Source organism: Nothobranchius furzeri, chromosome 4 (genome assembly GCF_043380555.1).
Source record: "Nothobranchius furzeri strain GRZ-AD chromosome 4, NfurGRZ-RIMD1, whole genome shotgun sequence".
In the NCBI taxonomy this organism is placed as follows: domain Eukaryota; kingdom Metazoa; phylum Chordata; class Actinopteri; order Cyprinodontiformes; family Nothobranchiidae; genus Nothobranchius; species Nothobranchius furzeri.
The window spans coordinates 70,697,711-70,717,855 of NC_091744.1; the positions used below are offsets into that span (position 1 = coordinate 70,697,711).

Genomic DNA, 20,145 nt, shown 5'->3' on the forward strand with positions numbered 1-20,145 from the left:
GAGGGGCGGAGGCTCGGCACAACTCTGGTATCTGATTGGACAGATGAGAGCCTCGTGAGATCTGAATGTTTTTAAGTGGGTTTGTTTTTCACCAACAAGTTTAACAAGTCATGTGGAGGCTGTGTGAAATCTTAAATAAAAATATACCTTTAGAGTCTAAAGTTTAGACTCTTGAACATCACAAAAATAAGGACCCAACACCAGGTTTTCTAACAGGCTTTTAAAGGATTTCCATCAATTGTTTGACAATATTTATTTTATAGGAGATTTTATTTGTAAAGATCAACAAAGGTGACATGTAGATATTAAAAATAGTGTTTTGTGCAAAAAAAAAACTCACAGTACTCTGGGACTTCATGAATTTGTAAACTATCAACTTGGTAATGGAATCACTTGACATAGTGTGTGTGTGTGTGTGTGTGTGTGTGTGTGTGTGTGTGTGTGTGTGTGTGTGTGTGTGTGTGTGTGTGTGTGTGTGTGTGTGTTTGTGTGTGTGTGGTGGGGGTGCATACGTGTGTGTGTGAGGATGAATTATTTATCCTTCCTTAAAATAAAAACTGAACTTTACTGATAATTCTGCAGCAGTTTGTCCTGATCACAAATGACAAAATCTCTAGTTGAAAGAGGACATATTATGCAAAACGTACGTTCCTGTACTTTTTTGCTGCCGCGTGAGTTTCTATGCCTCCACAAACACTTGAAGCTTGAAAAATCCGACCATCTGCCGTCAGAGTTTGATTTTAGCAATTATGTGTGCTAAACAAGCTGTTTTAAAAAGTCCCTGTTTGTGATGTCATAGATGAGGAAATTAAAACAGAACTAAGCAAGAGAGAGATGCTGCTGGAGGAGCTGCAATTCTTTAAGCCCCTCCTGGATATCAGAGCTTCTCAGCTTATAGCAGCCTGAGCAGGGGGATGGGTGTGTGTGGCCAACTACAGCATGCTTTCTTAAAGTAACAGGGCCCTGAAAAGGCTCATTCTGGAAGGCACTGAAACTGTCAACAATAAAACTGCTGAAATTGCTTCATGTGAGAGGGATTTAGTGCTAAGAACTTAATAAACATGTTTTATTATAACTTTAGAAAAAAATTGTCATGATATGTTCCTTTTGAGAAACTTGCAGTTATGTGGTCATGGTGACTCATCCAAGTTTCTCCCACTTTCACAATGATGACACACATGACACACACATTCAGACAGAAGCATCTGAACAGTACCCCTCGCACAAACAGCGGGAATCAGAAATAACGGCTTTTCTTTAACAACAACCCGAGAAGCTGTTGCTGTGATTGTTTCCAGAGCTGAATAGATGTACGTTTCTGGGCTCGCAGCAGCCCAGTTTCATTGTGTTACCAATAACCCGGAGAGGAACAAATCGTAAAGGTCACATTCAGACTCAACGTAAAATCTATTTTATTACACAGCTTTGCTATGAATGCAACAATTGTTTGGCAAAAGCACATTTAGCCAGGAAGAAGCACAGATTTGATATTGTGGGGTTTTCACAGCAAAAAGCTTTAATTCACAAAACAACATGTTTAAAATTCAAGTCATTCTGAAAGTGAGGACAAATAAAGTGCTTTTATGCATTCCTATGAACAAGAGCTACAGAAACTAGACAAAAAATATGAGCTAAACGAAAAACAAATATTTGATAGTCAACATTCACTTTGTAGAAAGAAGTTACAGTAAAAGGAACTGGGTTAGCATTTGTTTCTGCTGTGGGCTTCTGGGTAAGGATTTGTCTGGGTTCGAATGCCTAATCTTGGTTTCTGTAGGTCTTAAAGCTGCTTGTTTTTGCAGGGGGAGATGAATGCACGTTTAAATAGATTATCACAGAGCTCAGACCAGTTCAATCAGCAGGATGAACAGCAGACGTGAGACGGGCCAGCCAGTCTGAGACAGGCTGGTCTGTTTTACAGTTTTATTCATTTAAAACCTAAATGTTTGTAATGCAAAATGATAAAGTGCAGTAAACTATTGTTAGTGATCTCAATAAGGTCACGACCCTCGCGCCTTGAAAGCAGAGGGGTCAGGGGAGGTATTGTTTATAACTTTTACACAGAAAACCACGTGAAAACCATCAAAATGTCTTCTTAAGAAGCTTCAAGTTCATCATATTAACTACAAACTTCTGGTTTAATGTTATCAAATCTAATCTGTGAGCAGATATTTGAATAGTTTCTCCTCCATAAAAAAACAACCTTCTTACAAGCTGAAAAGCAGTTGAAGTCAGAGCTTTTTATGTGTTTCTTGTTTTGAGCGTTGCCACATTCAAATATTCCAGACATTTGTTGGTAAACGGAGTCTCTGTCAGAATTATAGTCGCAAATGTTAAAAGAAAAGTCAGTTTCAGGACTAACATTTGTGACTCCATATCACAGACCTTCAGAGGAGCAGGGCGATCTCTGAGAGTGAAGTTCTCGTTAGAAGCTTCCTGCTGGATTTAAGGTGTGATCTCAGCCGTAGCTGTGAGGACTGCCTGGGTTAATGGGGGAGGAGTCCTCCCTCCCGCTCTGTCCAATCAGCTGATAGAGCCGATGGCTGAGATTCTGGACCTGACAGGTGCCTAGAACGCAGCCTACCCTCATCAGTTGGCCCTGGCCCCTCATACCGCTGCCGTTGGCGTGGCGACGACCCCGTGACCCACGCTGTGGCAGCAGATTGTGATTTCCATAAAGCAATGAGCCAAGGAGCTCTGGTGAGGTATCCTTGTTCAGTGAGGTTCTCCAGAAGATATTCTGGACCTTTTCTGGGATTTGATTCCCGTCAGAGAGATCAGACGGTGTCGGTGAGACTTCGGGGTGGGATGGCTTTGGGAATTCAGAGATTTGGCTTGAACTCAACCTGTAAAACAAAATTAAAAAGAAATGAGGGAGGAACTGATACAGCACAACAAAAAACACTGGTTTACTGGTCATGCTGGGCAGTATGGGTCAATGAGGCGAAAGTGGTTTAGTAATTTTTAGTAATAGAACATGAGAAAAGGTGGACTGAAAAGTAAAGAGGATAAAAGAAGGACAGTTACACCAGTGGTTCCCAAACTTTTAGAGCGATTGATTATCAAACGATGCAATCCCAAATATTTCTGATCAGATGTAATAAACATGCTTAAAAAGCTCAATAATTTAGGGCATAAACAAAAATACTTCAGCTCATATTTACTCGTGTTAATTTATGATCATTTGTCATAAATTTATTTTGATTTCTGGAAATCATCTTAATGATCTCAAAACTCCTTTTGTAGCTCTTGATGTGACTTATTTAGAAGCTCAGTTTAAATCTTTCTTAAAGACCAAGTTCACTGTTTTTCAACACATTTGCAGTGGTCTCTAGTATAAATGAGTGCCTTGTGAGACGATCTCCGTGGCAAAAAACAGGAACTAGAAATTAGGCAAAGGAGAGGTGAGCAGGATTTGGAGTTTTATTTCCTTATATTTGGACATCTCACCTCTGATTGGCTAACAGCAATGTGACTTTACCACTGCCTCCCATTGCTCTGCAACGTTGATGTTTTATCTCCACAAATAACACAAGCCTGAAGGAGTTTTGCCACGCTGTGGAGTTGCTAATGCTTAGAGTTAGCTTCTACTGGCCGAGATGCACTCTTCTCTCTCATGGATGCTAATTCAACACTGCCTTCCCGATCACAAGCCAAGATGAATGGTAACTTGACACTATGGCGTACAAATGTCACTGGCTTTACTAATCTGAGCGTTTAATCATGCATCAGCGGTTAATACAAGAAATGAGGATAGAAGACGATTTTCACAAAAAGCCTGCATGACAGAGTGACCTATCATGAAAAATGCAAGTAAAAACAGTTTCTCAGTGAATTTAGCCTTTAAAAAACAATGGCCACTGCATCAGGCAGTGACTCTGATGAGGACGAAGTCCAGTCACATTATTCTGGTCAGTTGTTTTAATTATGTTAAATTCTTTGTCGCAAACTCCATAGAATATCTGGTAACACTTTACAATAAGGGCCCCTTTACTAACATTACTTTATGCTTTATTACGTATGAATAAACTATTAAATAAAGTACTAACAACTGCTTAATATAGGGAGCCTAAATCACGCCCATCTACTTCCAGACCATGGGTCCCCAGACGAATGAAAAACGAATGCAAGTCAATGGGACTAAAAACACTATTTTCTAATTCCGCTTGGTTTGTGCCATGGATTTCACATATGATGTCCGTGAATTTTAAAGCCACATTTTGATACCATGAACAGGCTTATTTTCAAACGGGGGAAATGCTATTTTAGGTTTTGTGTGAAAATAAGTCCTGGACTACGAAAGTGACATCATAAACCAGACACGGAGAAAACTGAGGGGAAAGGGCTGTAAGTTCAGCAAACTTCCCGCAGGAGGAAAGAACCACCATAAATCTGGTCATTTGGTAAGTAGCAGCTACGCTAGGGGAAAGAGATTATGTGGTGACGTCACATATGCGGCGGGCCGATTTCTAGTTTGTAGCCATGCTAATTATGAACTTTTACAAGCTGATAAATCTCAAAGTACATGACTGGCATGGTCGAAAACACCCATCATTACTTTTCATTTAAGTTGCAGTACAACATATGTGCGATCCAGGGCGTAAGGCAAAGCGGATTAGTAAACAGCTTTTAGCCCCGTTGACTTGAATTCATTTTTTTGTTCTTCCAGGGACCCATGGTGCGGAAGTGACTTAGGCTCCCTATTATTGTTAATATTATATAATGCATCATTAAGCAGAGCCCCCACCCCCTAGCCTGGCAAGCCAGACTAAATAAATGTATTATTTAGTCTGGCAACGCTCCATTGACGCCTCTCGGTTGTGGGGCGGGTTCTACCGTTCTCTTTCAAATGATCTCCACATTCCACTGGACAATGAATGTGACATACTCTTGTTTCACTCTGTTGCATCATCCCACCCACCAGGCATATAGAGTGCCCTGATTGGCCCACAAAGCGGATAAAGCTCTGTGATTTGTTCACTAAGCAGATAGAGCATTATGATTGGCCCACCATTATGGACCAGTCACAGCCCTTTATGTGTTTGCAACCCCTCTAGAGAGTTGTGATTGGCTAGCCAGAGTCCTGGTAGGAGCTGCGGAGGTTCCAATGGAGCATTCCTAGACCAAACTTTGCAAAGCAAGAATTTGGGCTAGATCACTAGGCTAAACATCCCCAGCTCTTTGTCCTAACCGTAAATGGGAACCGTATATTATGTCGATGATGGGAACTAGGCAGTTTTGGCTTGCTTTTAGCACACCCTAGTGTTCATTTGTAGAACTGAAAGCAAAACTAATTTCTTCACTGTGCGTTCGTCTTTCAAACACCCTAATCTAACAGCTGAAATGTCAACTGTTACGTCCCAGGCTGTCTAGGGAGCCTGGGGTAACAATGAGGACGCATGTTCTCGTGGTAAACGTAACAAAACAACATTTATTTACATAAATATAAACTCAAAACACAGATTAACAAGACACATCAGCAGCAACGCAAAACGAGTAACAACTAAACTCTCATATTAACCAAATTAATACAAAAACACCACGAAAGACCATCACGATTTCCCTTTTACTGAGTGATGTCTTAATAAAAGCAAGCGAAGGGGTAAAGTATCCTTTACCCCTAAAAGGCGAACGGTTAAACACAGAGAGTTAAGCTCTCAAAGTTGTTACATAAAACTTAAAACCAAAAGCTGCTGAGGAGACAACAGACCAGAGAGAACCTCCCTGGCCTGCCGCTCCCTGAACTGAGGGCTGGCTGACTTTTATGCTGCTGGTCATCAGGATCAGCTGGGAGGATCTAACCGGGAGGCAATCTAGTGAGATTGGAGCCAGGTGCTGCATCTCCTCTCTCACACACACACAGGGAAAAACACAAATGGCTCTGAGCCATAACACTTCCCCTCTAAAAAGGATAATTAAGGTTTACACTTAATTATACTATATCACAATATCCCCCCCTACATACGGTGCCAGCCCACGCAACCCCTGGTTCTGAAATTCCCTTGGTGGAACAACAGCGGGAAGGTGACAAATCGGCGCTGGGTTGATGGTGCGGACTCGACCATGCCAAAAGTCCCACATCCACTGATCACGCAGGGTCCAGCCGAACTCTCGATGGTGATTCACTGTCTGCTCGCTCAGTTCCCCCAGACAGGATTCCATCAAAGTCTTTAACACAAAGAATAAGTCCACAGTGAGAAGATAACAATTCTGACCTCCTTGTTCCAGAGTTGTTAGGCAGGCTTCCACAGCAGGAGTGTTCCATCTGTGAAAGCGGGGGGGGGGGAAGACAACGGAGCGACCACCTGGCCACTGGAGTAGCGTCCCAGTCAGACGTGCCATACCAAGTGGGTTCCTCTCACCCACTGAAGAGCGATTCCTCTGATGATCCATCCTTTAGATCCATCGTCCAGGGCACAACTGAAGAGTCACCTCCCCCCTTGCACACCATGCACCACCAAGGTGTTCAGAACAGAGCTGCTGTGAACTATTCCAAAAGCCAAATGTAAGTAATAACAGTAAGCCCGAGAACATGCGTCCAAGTAAGGTTTGGGATCAAAAATCCCGGACGAGCCCCCATTTATGTTACACCCCTCTATGGGCTCAGCTAGGAAGGTGAGGGGAATAAACATAAGATGGACCAGTCTAACAAAAAGTGACCCTCGTTGGGGAGAAAAAGGCTTGTCCAAGCAAGACCAAACTCAAAGTTTCCTTTCAAGGATTTTATTACAAAAAGAAAGTACCAAAAGAAGGGCCAAAAACCCTTACCAAACTGAGTTTAAACGAATAACTAAAAATGTCCAGAGGACCAACCACTCTTAAAATTAATCTCCTTTATTTAAAAAGGGAATGAAACAGCAAAAGGGGAAAATCCCACCCTTAAATTAACCAAGGTTTGTCTAACAGACAAAACCAAATGCTGAATTAACTTAGGTTACCCAAACAACAAAAATAGCTCAGGAAACTGAGACTTCAAAAGGGGAATAATCCCCACCTGGTAATTTAAACCACAAGATGGTCTAGCAGACACACCAAAACCAAAATTACCGCTTAAATGCAACTATCCCAAAACACAAAAGGTTCTAAAGCTGCTTCTTTACAAAAAGCCAACAACAACCTGTTAACTGCCAACGGGGAGAGAAATGTTTGGAGTTGCAGAGGCAACGTTTGTTCTCTCCCCGTTGGCAGTTAACAGGTTGTTGTTGGCTTTTTGTAAAGAAGCAGCTTTAGAACCTTTTGTGTTTTGGGATAGTTGCATTTAAGCGGTAATTTTGGTTTTGGTGTGTCTGCTAGACCATCTTGTGGTTTAAATTACCAGGTGGGGATTATTCCCCTTTTGAAGTCTCAGTTTCCTGAGCTATTTTTGTTGTTTGGGTAACCTAAGTTAATTCAGCATTTGGTTTTGTCTGTTAGACAAACCTTGGTTAATTTAAGGGTGGGATTTTCCCCTTTTGCTGTTTCATTCCCTTTTTAAATAAAGGAGATTAATTTTAAGAGTGGTTGGTCCTCTGGACATTTTTAGTTATTCGTTTAAACTCAGTTTGGTAAGGGTTTTTGGCCCTTCTTTTGGTACTTTCTTTTTGTAATAAAATCCTTGAAAGGAAACTTTGAGTTTGGTCTTGCTTGGACAAGCCTTTTTCTCCCCAACGAGGGTCACTTTTTGTTAGACTGGTCCATCTTATGTTTATTCCCCTCACCTTCCTAGCTGAGCCCATAGAGGGGTGTAAGTGTCTACAGGAGCAATTAATCACTAAATTAAACAAATCAGCTGTGTTCAGGATCTAAACCATGCAGGAAACATGCTGGAAGCAGACTGCAGCGCCAGGTAAGTCAGCTCAATTGTTTTAAAGTCCAACAGAGCGGCCCACCAGTCTGAAGTTGCAAGTGGAATATTCTCACCACAAGGGCCAGTGTGGACCTGAGTGACATTTTGTTAACCCTGTAAAGGGTCATTTTAAGACATACTAGCTTAAGAAAATGATTTAAAAATATGAAAAATATTAGCTGCAAAGTATGGCTTTAAGGACACATAATAGTTAAAATATCCGGAATGTAAATAAAGGGATCATTTGTTTATTAATGCACAATTATGCACTAACGTTGATAACGTGTTATCAAATATCTTCCTGTTGACTGCAATTATTTACATAAATAAATACTCCCGGACCTGGTTCTTTATCCTAAAACATTCCTGACTCATCAAGCAGTGTTATCAGCATGCGTCTGTGTGTGTGTGTGTGTGTGTGTGTGTGTGTGTGTGTATTTGAACACTTTGCTTACACATGTGGACCACAGTTAAAGAATAATGAGTTTTTTATTTTACATGCATCATATCCTTGTCAATAATTGAAAACACCAGCATTATTCAATTTTAGCCGGCGACCCTTACAGGTTGTTCTTCCTGCATCCCACCAGACTAAAGTGGTTCAAACCGACCGAGCTGAGAACCTGCTGACCCTGTTGTTGACTCAATGAACTAATAATATGTCAAGTTAATGAACTGCAGTGATTGAGCAGACACCATGACAGAGGCAAACAGAACAATAAGAAGATGATCATAAGAGTTCTACATCGTCATAACATGTTTTTATTATTATTTAGAATTTTGAAAGTATTTTATGTGTTTTTCTGTGGGTGTGCAATTAGTGGGGTGGCCATGGCCCCCCCTTGGCCACCCATTGGGGGTTTCTGATTGACTGAGGCTTTACACTTTTGCATTTTTGTTTAACTGAGAAAGAACCAACATATTAAATTAAGCCAGGGGCATTCAGATATACATGATCAGCTGTTATTACCTTTGACAAATATTCTGAAAATAATTTACCCCTGCTGGTTTTCCTTCTCTGAATCTTCTAATGAAGATGCTGGCAAAGTGGATTTTTTATATTTTTATAAAAAAAAAAGGATTTCTGCATCTGGATAATTTTTATAAATATTTATTTGGGGGAAAAAAGCCAGAAACCTCGAACTTTTTCATTTTGCAAATTAAATAATAAATTATCTTTGCCAATGTGACACGTACCTCCTCACAGACCATTATTTAACAACTTATTTGTGTGTTTAACATAAAGAAGGAAATTAAAACTAAAAGTGTAAGGGGATGTTTGTTACGAAAAGTGGGCCAGATCACCAATGTGACCTTTACCCTGTAACTAATCCTGACTGGTATTCTGATCACTCCCCTAGCTGGACACGTTGCACCCTCGCTGCCAACACAACTATACACACACATTCACCCACTCATTTAGCATTGTGACTGAGGAAATCTGAATTGATTCTGAAAGGGTCACACACACAGATACACACTGGTTTTAATATGTGCTGCACATGGCCGCACATATAAAAAGTGTGTGTCTTTTGCTCCTTTCCAGCCAAAGAAACACACACTCTGGCTCACATGGTGAAAAAGCCACCTGTGGTGAGGTCTGAAACACAAGTATCACTCAAGGAAAAGGTACTTGGCACCATGGTGCTTTCCGGGAAGTGTAGAGGCTTATCGACATAAAGAAAATCGCCTGATAGATGAACACCGATGTGTCAAAAAAGTCATGTTTTATTGCAATTTCTGTTGTGCTGTATTACAAAATGTTAGTTTTAAATTGCTACTTCAGATTTTATGGGGAAAACAGGTCTAAAAACAATAAAGTGGAAGATTTACCTACCAACTAATGAAAAGAAACATCTCCACTGCTCATGTCTGGCTTTGTGGGAAATTTAGTTCCCTACAGGAATGGAACAAGAACAGCAGAGTGTCTAATAACTGTGAGAAAGAGTAGAAAAGACACTTTGTCCCCATTAAGTGACCTTAATGAGAACTCAGTCGTTTCATCCATTGTTCAGGTTAAATGATTGCAGCTCCTATGGACCCACTTGTCTTGGAACCCGGCACACGAGATATTTCCACAAACTGAATTCTTCAGTGGACAAAAGCAAACCCTTAAATACCAAATGACTGGAGCCCTTTGGCGTTTGCATTTATCTGCAGAAGAATTTTGTATTTTACACTAAAAAAAAATCAAACACAGCTCATCTCAAATCCCTCATCATGTCACCTATAAGCACGGCGGTGGGAGGATGATGATTTATGTTTATGTATTTATGTTTATGTATTTAGCAGATGCTTTTGTCCAAAGCGACTTACAAGTGATAATTGGCATGTTGCCCCTGAGGCTAACAACAACAATAACAACAACATTGACATCAGTCATGGAGAGGAGGGAACAAGGAGTGGACAGTAGAGAGGGGGTCGGGTGCAGGGAGGGTGCTAGTTAAGAAGATGCTCTCTGAAGAGCAGGGTCTTCAGGAGTTTCTTGAAAATTGAAAATGAAGCCCTTTTTCTGGTAGTGCTTGGTAGGTCATTCCACATTTGTGGAACGATGCATGAGAAGAGTCTGGATTGTCCTGAGCGTGGTGTAGGCACTGCTAGCCAATGATCCTGTGATTACCCAAGTGGCCGGGCAGAGACGTAAGCCTGTGCAAGAGGATTCAGGTAGATGGGAGCCGTACCATCTCGGACTTTGTATGCTAGTGTTTGCAATTTGCATTTGATGCATGCTGCTAGTGGTAGCAGTGGAGCTCAATGAACAGAGGGGTGACGTGTGCTCTTTTTGGCTGATTGAAGACTAGACGCGCCGCTGCGTTCTGGACCATTTGAAGAGGTCTCACAGTACAGCCTGGAAGACCAGTTAGAAGGGCATTGCAGTGATTGAGGCGGGAGATGACAGTAGATTGCACCAGGAGCTGGGTGGCATGTTGTGTTAGGTATGGTCTAATCTTTCATATGTTACACAGCACAAAGCAGCATGAATGAGCAACAGAGGCAACATGATCTTTAAAGGTCAGGTGTTCATTAATCACAACACCCAGATTTCGAACTGCCTTTGAAGGAGCCAGAGATAGGAAGTCATTTTGGATTGAGATATTGTGCTGTATGGATGGTTTTGCTGGGATGACAAGTAGTTCAGTTTTAGAGAGGTTGAGTTGGAGATGGTGGGATTTCATCCATTTTGATATGTCAGAGAGACAGTTTGATATTCGTGCTGAGACAGTGTGGTCGTCCGGTGGAAATGACAGATAGAGCTGGGTGTCGTCTGCATAGCAGTGGTAGGAGAAGCCATGTGATCGAATGATCTCACCCAGTGAGGTGGTGTATGTGGCAAAGAGAAGAGGTCCTAGTACAGAGCCCTGGGGAACTCCTGTGGCAAGATGATGCACAGTAGAGGATTGTCCAAGCCAAGATACACTGAATGATCATCCTGTGAGGTACGATTCAAACCAGGCGTGTGCTTTCTCTGTGATGCCCATGCGTGTGTACAAAAGGAAGCCATGGTTGACAGTGTCAAATGCAGCCGATAAGTCGAGCAGGATAAGCACTGAGGATTTGGCAGTCGCTCTAGCTTCTTTTAAGGATTCAGTCACTGCTAACAGAGCAGTTTCAGTGGAGTGGCCCTTTTTGAACCCAGATTGGTAAGGGTCAAGCAGACAGTTTTGTGAGAGGTATTCTGTGATCTGCTTGAAAGCCACCCTTTCAATGATTTTGGACAGAAAAGGGAGGAGAGAGATAGGTCGCTAGTTCTCCACATGATTTCTGAGGAAGAGATGGTTTTTTTAGCAGCGGTTTAACCTGAGCATGCTTGAGAGAGGTGCATGTATCGGAGCATTTCACCATGAACTCTTCTTTAAACTAAAGGATGCTACAAGGAAGGAATGAAAATTATAAGTAAAAATGAAACAGAAGTGTTCTTTGTTTTGCTAGTTGTAGCTTTCTGTTCTGTTTGTCTGTCTGTCTGTGCTTGTGGTTGTAAACGATACATTAAGGAAGCCATTCTTGACTTTGAACCTGTAACATGTGGACACACCATAGACTGTACATACACACTCTAAAAGTTGGTTTGTCCCCACAGAGCAAAAGCCTCCAGTATTTGGTTTTCAGAGTTAAGGAGTGAAGTAACTTTTAGTTAAGGGGTGGGTTTGGAAAAGATCAGTAATGGTTGGGGTTAGACCATCAACATAAGGGTCCCCGCAGTTTTAGAAATACAAGTTTGTGTGTGTGTTTGGTGGAGGGTGTGAACCTGTGGAAAGACCAGCGCTTCTTCAACACTCCTTCAGCACGCACACAAACACACATCTTTCCTTCTCTCCCTGTCTTTTTCTCATTTCAGACGTTTTGGCTTTTCTTTCTCTACTTGTTTGGCTGCAGTCTGACTCATTAGTCTGATGTTTGGTCTTTACCTGTCATCAAAACATCTTAGCCTCCAGGTGTGTGGGAGCTAATCTAACACAATTCATTTGTTTTGTGGGTCATGTTTCATCTTACTGTGGCTGCTTGTGTGCAGCGCGGCCCTTCGGTATGTACATGCGTCTCCGTCCCAAATCCCATTAAATCAGCCTCACCTCTGTCTCACCTCCCACTGCTGAGAGGTATTACCTCATTCTGCTGCCGGAGCTTTTTTCTCACATTAGTCGCTGCAAAAAGCACAGGCAAACTTCTTGTTTTCTCTGTCAGCTTCTAACCACCATAATCTAAGTCTAAATGAACTCTCCTTCTGTGGAGTTTGTCAAAGAAATCTTGTAGATTTTGAGCAAAACATAGATTTAAACCTTTGCTTGAAGTTTAGGCATTAATTATCAGAGTTCACTGTCTGGAAAATGTAAAGGAAATATCTACAACTGGTTCACTTTTGGAGTCAGCGGGTCATTTTAAGTATTTGTATTAATTTTCATAAATAAAGGTTTTATTTATTTATTTTTAAACACAACAAAATTTGATCATTCATCTGTTTGAGTCAGAAACATTTGTTTGAGACAATTTTCTGACTTAATCAACAATAATAAAAGCCTTAAATTAAACATAAGATAAAACTTTATTTATTTATTTATTTGAAGTTTTGTAAAGGTCAGTTACCTGTGTGTGTGAGCTCTGCATACGGTCAGAACCCGGGTCTGGACCTCTAGAGGCAGGAGGCCGAGCAGCAGGCACAGCCACGTCGGAGGGAGGACACACATGTTAGAGGAGCAGAGGGAAACTGTCTCCGCAGAGGTGAAAAAAAAACCAACAATCCAAACTCTACTCGTAGAAATATCAAAAATAAAGTAAAGATGGCCAAATGTGGAAGCTGGATCAAAGCAAAAACTGTTCAAGATAAATTTGCCTCTAAGAGTCCGTAAAGATGAGGGACAGCATCATCATCTTCCCAGCGTTTACCTGCTCGCTGGCATCAGTCGGTAAACTCAGGAGATCATGAAAGTCCACACTGGGAGCAGCTGGAGGTTTCTCGGTTATAAAGCCTTTCTGAAAAAGGAGCAGGAGGAGGAGGAGGAGGGAGGAAGGCTTATTCTCTGCCCTTCTTAACACTATTACCTAATTAAACCTCCCACAGCCCCACTCGACTCATCTAATCACAGTTTTACAAAGAAACCCACTTTTCTTGTTATGGGTGTTTATTACCTTTTTTTCCACTTTTGGATTACGATGTTTCCCAGTGAACTCACTGGTTCCCAGCGTGGGATTAACTCACTGGAATCAGCAGCTGAACCCATCGTTTACACAGTTGATGCTGAATAAAGCTTGCTGTTCACTCAGTTTATTTTATACACATTAGATCAACCGGCAAAACAAAATGTAACAAAGATGAGCCGGAGCTGCTGACCTCACTTCTGATTTCCTGTCATCTTTTCTAAAATCCTTTGTTTTTACTTGTTCAAAGGATTCGCTGAAAACAAAATCCAGTTGAGTTAACGGAATAAAAAAGATCAATCCTTTCCAGGCTGCTTGTTCTTCGAAAAGTAACTGAATTACAACATGATTAAGAACTACAGAGTATTATAATGAATAAACACACGTAATTTAGACTTCATTGTGTGATTTTCTTTCTTTTTTTTTTGGTCTTTTCTCTAAAATTGTATTGATCTGTGAGGTGTTGTAGGGAAAGTTAATTAATGAGCCTCGGCTTCAGCCTGGAGGGATTGTGAAATAAATCTTGTGTATTTTACTTTAAATTGCAATTTGTAAACCTGTAACTGCAAACTTAAAATTAATAAAACTTAAACAAGATTTTGTTCAATTAATAAAGTTAATTTTAAAATCCTAAAATGAACTTGCACATCTGAACGTGATAAACTCAGGAAAGTCTGACAGCGTTCATCTTTGGGCTGTTATCTTGCACTACACATTATTTGTAGCATGCATACGTTCATGTGTGAAAATAAGCTATTATTTCTCTGTGCAAGCTATCTAACATGTATCTAACCTGCAGAGTTAGTTTTAGCAAACTAAAAATGACTTGCAGCAGAAGAAAACAGTTAAAACTAATGTGTAGATCCTGTGTCGTGGTTTTTAATAAAGATGCTCTGCAGAAGTTAAAGTTCTGTTAACGATATTGTGTGACTTCTCTGTCCCTGCTGCTCTGGTGTCTGATGACTGAAACAATTTAAAAAGTAAAGTAAAAGATACAAGAAAAGGTATCTAGCATCATCTGCAGCGATCCAGTTCTTCTCATTTTATCTCGTGAAAGAACTTTTCTTTGCAGCGAGGGATTCAGCCGAGGAGCTCCGAATCTGAACCTAATTAAAGGTCTGTCCCGTGTGTGGAGGCTTCAGGTCTTAATTAAACGGCTGTGTGTGTGTGTGTGTGTGTGTGTGTGTGTGTGTGTGTGTGTGTGTGTGTGTGTGTGTGTGTGTGTGTGTGTGTGTGTGTGTGTGTAATTGTACACTATCCAGACACATCTAATGTCTACTGAACCCTTCAGGCTGAAATCAGAGAGGGGATGAGACATCTGGAGACTTGAGATTTCTATAAATAATCTCAGCGTCAAACACAAATTAATCTATGATCTAATACTGTTTGTGTTTGTCAACTAGGAGGCTTGTGTAATGATTTATCTTCAAATTTATTTAAGAGAAAAGAATGAAAAAAAATCTGAAAATCATCATGTGATCTGACATCCATAGTCTTGTGTCTTGTCGGATAAAAGCATCATATTAATGGCCTTAACTTTGCAGGTATTTCCTTGTAAAAACAAACAAACAAACAAAAAAGAACAGCATGTGAATACCTGTAATGTAAACATGTCAAAGTCAGATAAATAAAGTGCTGCATAACATGCAGCAGAAACAAACTAAAAAGCTTTCTGTTGGTTTTGGATTAACATTTATTTATTTTTATTTTGTTTTGTTTTCCCTCCTTACAGGATCTTTATGTATCCAGAACCCGGAGTTTCCTCTTTGATCATTAGTTTTCTCATTAGCTGCCCCAGCGTCAGTAATTCTATGCAGTTTGGTGGGGTCTACTGCCTCTCAGTGGTGAAGAAAGGAAATGCAAGAACACCAATGAAAGAAAAGCTTCTGTTTCTCCAGTATTACATTATTCTCACCACTGTACAACAAATGCAGTCCATCCATCCAGATTCAGATCGACCCCGATCCATCCCCCCCAACTAAGGCCAGAAAGAAAACTAAATCGGAGGTTAAGCGCTTGATGCTCATTTTTCCAATTACACTGAATGCACCATGACGTAAACAAACACCGATTCCAGAGGCACCAAAGTGGTTGCTGCTAGGATGCAGGACGAAGTGAAAAAGGCAAGCAACGATTACTGCGTATTTAAAAAAAGACCAACAGTGGCGGGACCGATCTGTTTATTCATGCATGTTGGTTCTAGTTTCTGTACGTTGTTGTCAGTGTTGGGACTTACTCGTCATAAGCGCCAAAGCCTCATTGCTGACTTTAACAAGTCTCATCTATATGATCCCTCATGAAGTTACTACTTTACACCAGAAGATATTGGAGATGTGGAACCTTCAGGCTGAGCAAAGTTTGGGAGATTTTAGAGTTTGAAAAACGCCTCCCGCCGAGAGGCTCCCAGTCGGGGAGAGGAGGAGATGCGTGCAGCATGAAGAGCACAAATAATAGATCAAACGAATAACTGCCGGCAGGTCTGGTCTTTGTTGCCTGGTCACTTTGTCTGGTAATGACTGACTCTGATTATGAAGCAGATTATTGACTGATGAAGAAATTCACTCATCCAGCCCGGACGATTGACGCTGCTGCAGCATCAGACAGCGAGGTGTGTAGAGTTTACAAGCTCCAAACGTTGGGCTTGATGTTTGTTTAACCTTCTTTGGGACGTGATGGATGTAGAAATGATGGTAAAACAACGCAAACGTGATAGATTTAGCGACAATGTTAAAAAAAAAAAGCCGTAAAAAAGAGGCAGATGCCGATGCGTTATGTATGGAAGTCAAAGTGTACCACATAATCATAAAAAAGTAAAATATAACATTTAAAAAGAGATTTATTTATATATATATAAATAAAAACTTTCAAAATATAATGAAAATTTCTAAATAACGTAAAAATACGAAGGAACATCTGTTGGTCAGGCTGAAAAGTTTGGAAACCACTGCTCTAAGTGATAAGTGAATTTTGTTTTTAAATATATTTTATGTGCAGTTTTTTAGGGCTTTTATGATTTCTGTAAAGATTGGTATGCTGAAAATCATTTAATGTTTTGCATAAAGCATGAGGTTTTGGTTAGTACTTGATTGGGAGAATAACAAATGACTGATTTAAATAGTGGGGGCAGCTGTAGCTACATCGTAGCTTATCACCATCAGTGTGTGAATGGATGAATGATACACTATAGTGTAAAGCGCTTTGGAGTCCTTACTCTGAGAGGCGCTACACAAGTGTGGATCATTTATCATATATAGTGCTGATCAGACAGAGCTTTGTTGCCAGCGTTCCACTGCACAATGGCTTCAAACACGTATATAAAAGTGTTCGTTTTTACGTAAACCATTGGATGAAATTACACAAACTGGCTGAGCTCTAGTTAACCCTCCCACTGTCCTAATGGGTGTGACCCCACGAGGAAAATGGACCATTGAGCAGGGTTGGTGGTTTATCCCTTGAGGTCCACGTGGCAGGGGTGAGGAGTGAGCACCACCTCACCCCTGCCACAAGGACCTCAAGGGATAAACCATCAATCCTGCTCAATGGTCAATTTTCCTCGTGGGGTCACCCATGAAGACAGTGAAAGGGTTAAGGCTCTTGCAATAGTTTGTGTATGTGTATGTGTGCGTGTACGTGTACGTGTGCGTGTGTGTGTGTGTGTGTGTGTGTGTGTGTGTGTGTGTGTGTGTGTGTGTGTGTGTGTGTGTGTGTGTGTGTGTGTGTTTGGGGGAGGGTACATTGGAACTTTGTCCCCCCCAGTTTCAAAATCCTATCTGCGCCCCTGGGTAGGAACGTAGTTCGACCGGTAAATCGAGAGCTTTGCCTTCCGGCTCAGCTCTCTCTTCACCACGACAGACCGGTACAACGTCCACATCACTGCAAATGCATCACCAATGTAGTATTTTTTCTAAAAATCTCAGAAATAGGTGGATATTTCAACCAAAGTAAATTGTTTTGAGTTTTTGGATTTCAGTTCAGTTTGGCTTTTTAGTTGATTTTTTCATCCTAACAGATATTTAAAGAACTCTAATAAATAAATAAAGTTAACTTTCCTAATCTGCAGAGGAAGCGGAAAACTTAGAGCTGTTTTTCAAACTAAAACGTGTGCACAGACAAACTCCTGTATCTTGTTATTTTGAGACAGAAAATTATGCTTCTTTTGTATTTTATTTTATTTTATTGCAGGTGCACTAAAAAGGAGCCATAAGCATTACATTTTGTACTCCAAAGAACATTTTTCTTTGGAAGCTGCTTCAAAACAATTCTTTTAAGTGAAACAAAAGATTTCAGAGATTAAATTTGTGGAGGAACTTCCTCTTGGTAATAAATTAGTTGTAAGGCATTAAAAAAATAATTCAGAGGTTTCTGAAGCAACATAAAAAACAGGAATTGAAGGGAATGCATTACAGTAAACAAGAACCAGAAGGTAAAGGTGAGCCTCGCACAGCTAAAGCAAAATATAAAATGCAGAAAAGTACTTTGCCAAAATATAAAAAAATGAAATAAAAAAAGCACTCAGTCATGTAGGTATGTTACAGGCAATCATCATGCAGCAGAGACATAGACTGGGGCGTTCTTATGCAAACATAATCTCACACGATTTGTATCTCTCCAGTTTGAGGTTTGCAGATTTCCAGAATCGTCATGGCACAGTATTTTTTTATTTAAAAAATTTTTTTTGGGGGGGTCCCCTTAAAAATCTGAATAAACATTTTAATTGTGCTTAATTATGTCAGAATATAAGTTTAATAAGCAAAATTACACATTTAATGACATAAAAAGGCAATCTGTGGTAGTTTCACCTTTATGGGTAGGGCTGCACGATATTAGGAAAACCTGCAATATTCGATAACAGTGCTTAATATTGCAATATCGATATTACTCACGATAAATGAATAAATACTAAAGTATGCAGTGTTGATGTCGTCTGGCGTGTGATGTCTGCTCCAGGGGCGGCGTTAGGCCCGGCTACTTGGGCTGAAGCCCCGGATGTTTCATGAAAAGCCCCGGATCTAAATTGCGGAAGTAACATGCAGTACCAAAGTCCAACAGAGAGGGAGCAGCTGGCAGCAGTTTGTATACAGCCTGCCTGAGCCTCCACCACTGAAGAAGAAGCCCTTCAGCAGCCGGCTTCTTCTGCAGTCTCTGCCTGAAACGCATGAGTGAAGATGGACATAAGGACGTTTTTTTAGACAAAAAGTACAACGACAGAACCCCAGCTTTGATGAGACTGGTGTTGACTCAGGTTTGTGAGTCTTATTTGAAAATATTTGTTGTGCTGCTGGTTTGCCTAAAGTTAGCTTACTATCAGGTAAATTTGATGGAGAAAGAAAGGGAATATTTACCATCATCATCTCACACTAAACACTAACAGGAACAATACTCTGCCCTGAAAATGCTTAATATGTAGCTTCAGATTAAAAATTATGTGGTACAAGACAAATATGATGTTGACTAGTGCGTGTCACTCGTGTGTGTGCGTGTGTGTGTGTGTGTGTGTGTGTGTGTGTGTGTGTGTGTGTGTGTGTGTGTGTGTGTGTGTGTGTGTGTGTTAAGCCCCGGATCTTCTTCAGTCCTAAATCCACCCCTGGTCTGCTCTGGGTTCAAAGCAAACAAAAACTAATGCATGAATTCCATTACAACATAACATTTTTATTGCAAAAATAAGCAGCTGCACCTGCTACTGTATTAGCAGCAAAACAACAACCTGCATGCATGCAGTTTCTCAGTGACTTTAAAACATCACCTCCACCATAAAACTTTTTCTGATGCTCCAAATACAGAAAAACATCCCTTACCAGGGTTTTTTGAATAAATAAAAATATCTGAAAACAAGTTTAAATGTTAAATAATAGTTAACATCCTTAAAGGCAACAGCAAATTCTCTCATTGCTACTGAGAATTTCTCCACTTATGTGGTTATGATATAAGGCTGTTGCTGCTATTGGGAAGTGAACTGTGCTGGGCCAAACTAGGAGAGTATTAAGATTTTCTGAGGGAAAGAGAAAAACAATTGTCTACCTTTCAGAAGAGGAACTGGCAAAAAAACTACATGGAAAATATGTGAAAACGTTTGTTTCTAACCCCGAATTGAACAAGTTTACCTAGATCTTAAAAAGCAGCTCAGATGATGAAACTGCAACTATGATTCTGATAACAAGCTAACAAATTGAACTAGCTCCTCTTAAGATAACCGGCTAGCAGAGCTTCTGACTGACAGTTTATGTGCAGCAGCAAATCAACTATCCTGATTAACAAGGTTATAAAAGCTCATAAATGAAAAATCACTTTGATGTGTGGGGGAACTTTTCCAGGCCCTCTTTAGCAGGGTGGGACTGGGAGGAGAGTGCTGTAGCCTTTTAGCTGGAAGCTAACCGGAGCCTGGGGCTAACGGTGGGTTGGTTCACCGGCACGTGTCGGAGTCAGCCCGGTTACGATCAGCTGCTTAACGACACCGAGCGGACTCACGTTCACGTTTGAAAGCAGCGCTGATTCCAGAAACCTCAGCACAAAGTGCGTTCGTTAATCTGAGCCAGCATGACGAACAAGGGAAGCGAGCGGCAGCGGAAAGCGGGGGCGGAGCGGAGATAGTGGAATTTTGGGGTAAGGGTCTACGTAGGGGGCGGGCGTATTACGTGAACGGACACATCTGATTGGCCGCATATCAGAAGGGCTACATTTGATTGGTCAAA

The 20,145-nt window shown here is 40.8% G+C and overlaps 1 protein-coding gene across 1 annotated transcript; it reads right to left on the reverse strand.

Annotated features, from left to right (window-relative positions):
• Positions 1-1,404: 1,404 nt before the first annotated feature.
• Positions 1,405-13,277, reverse strand: adm2b (adrenomedullin 2b). The gene is made up of 2 exons (XM_054733138.2): positions 12,905-13,277; positions 1,405-2,846 (listed from the first exon to the last, which is right to left on the reverse strand). The coding sequence occupies exons 1-2, from the start codon at positions 13,003-13,005 to the stop codon at positions 2,459-2,461; spliced, it is 489 nt and encodes a 162-aa protein (XP_054589113.1). The 5' UTR covers positions 13,006-13,277; the 3' UTR covers positions 1,405-2,458.
• Between the last annotated feature and the right edge of the window lie 6,868 nt (positions 13,278-20,145).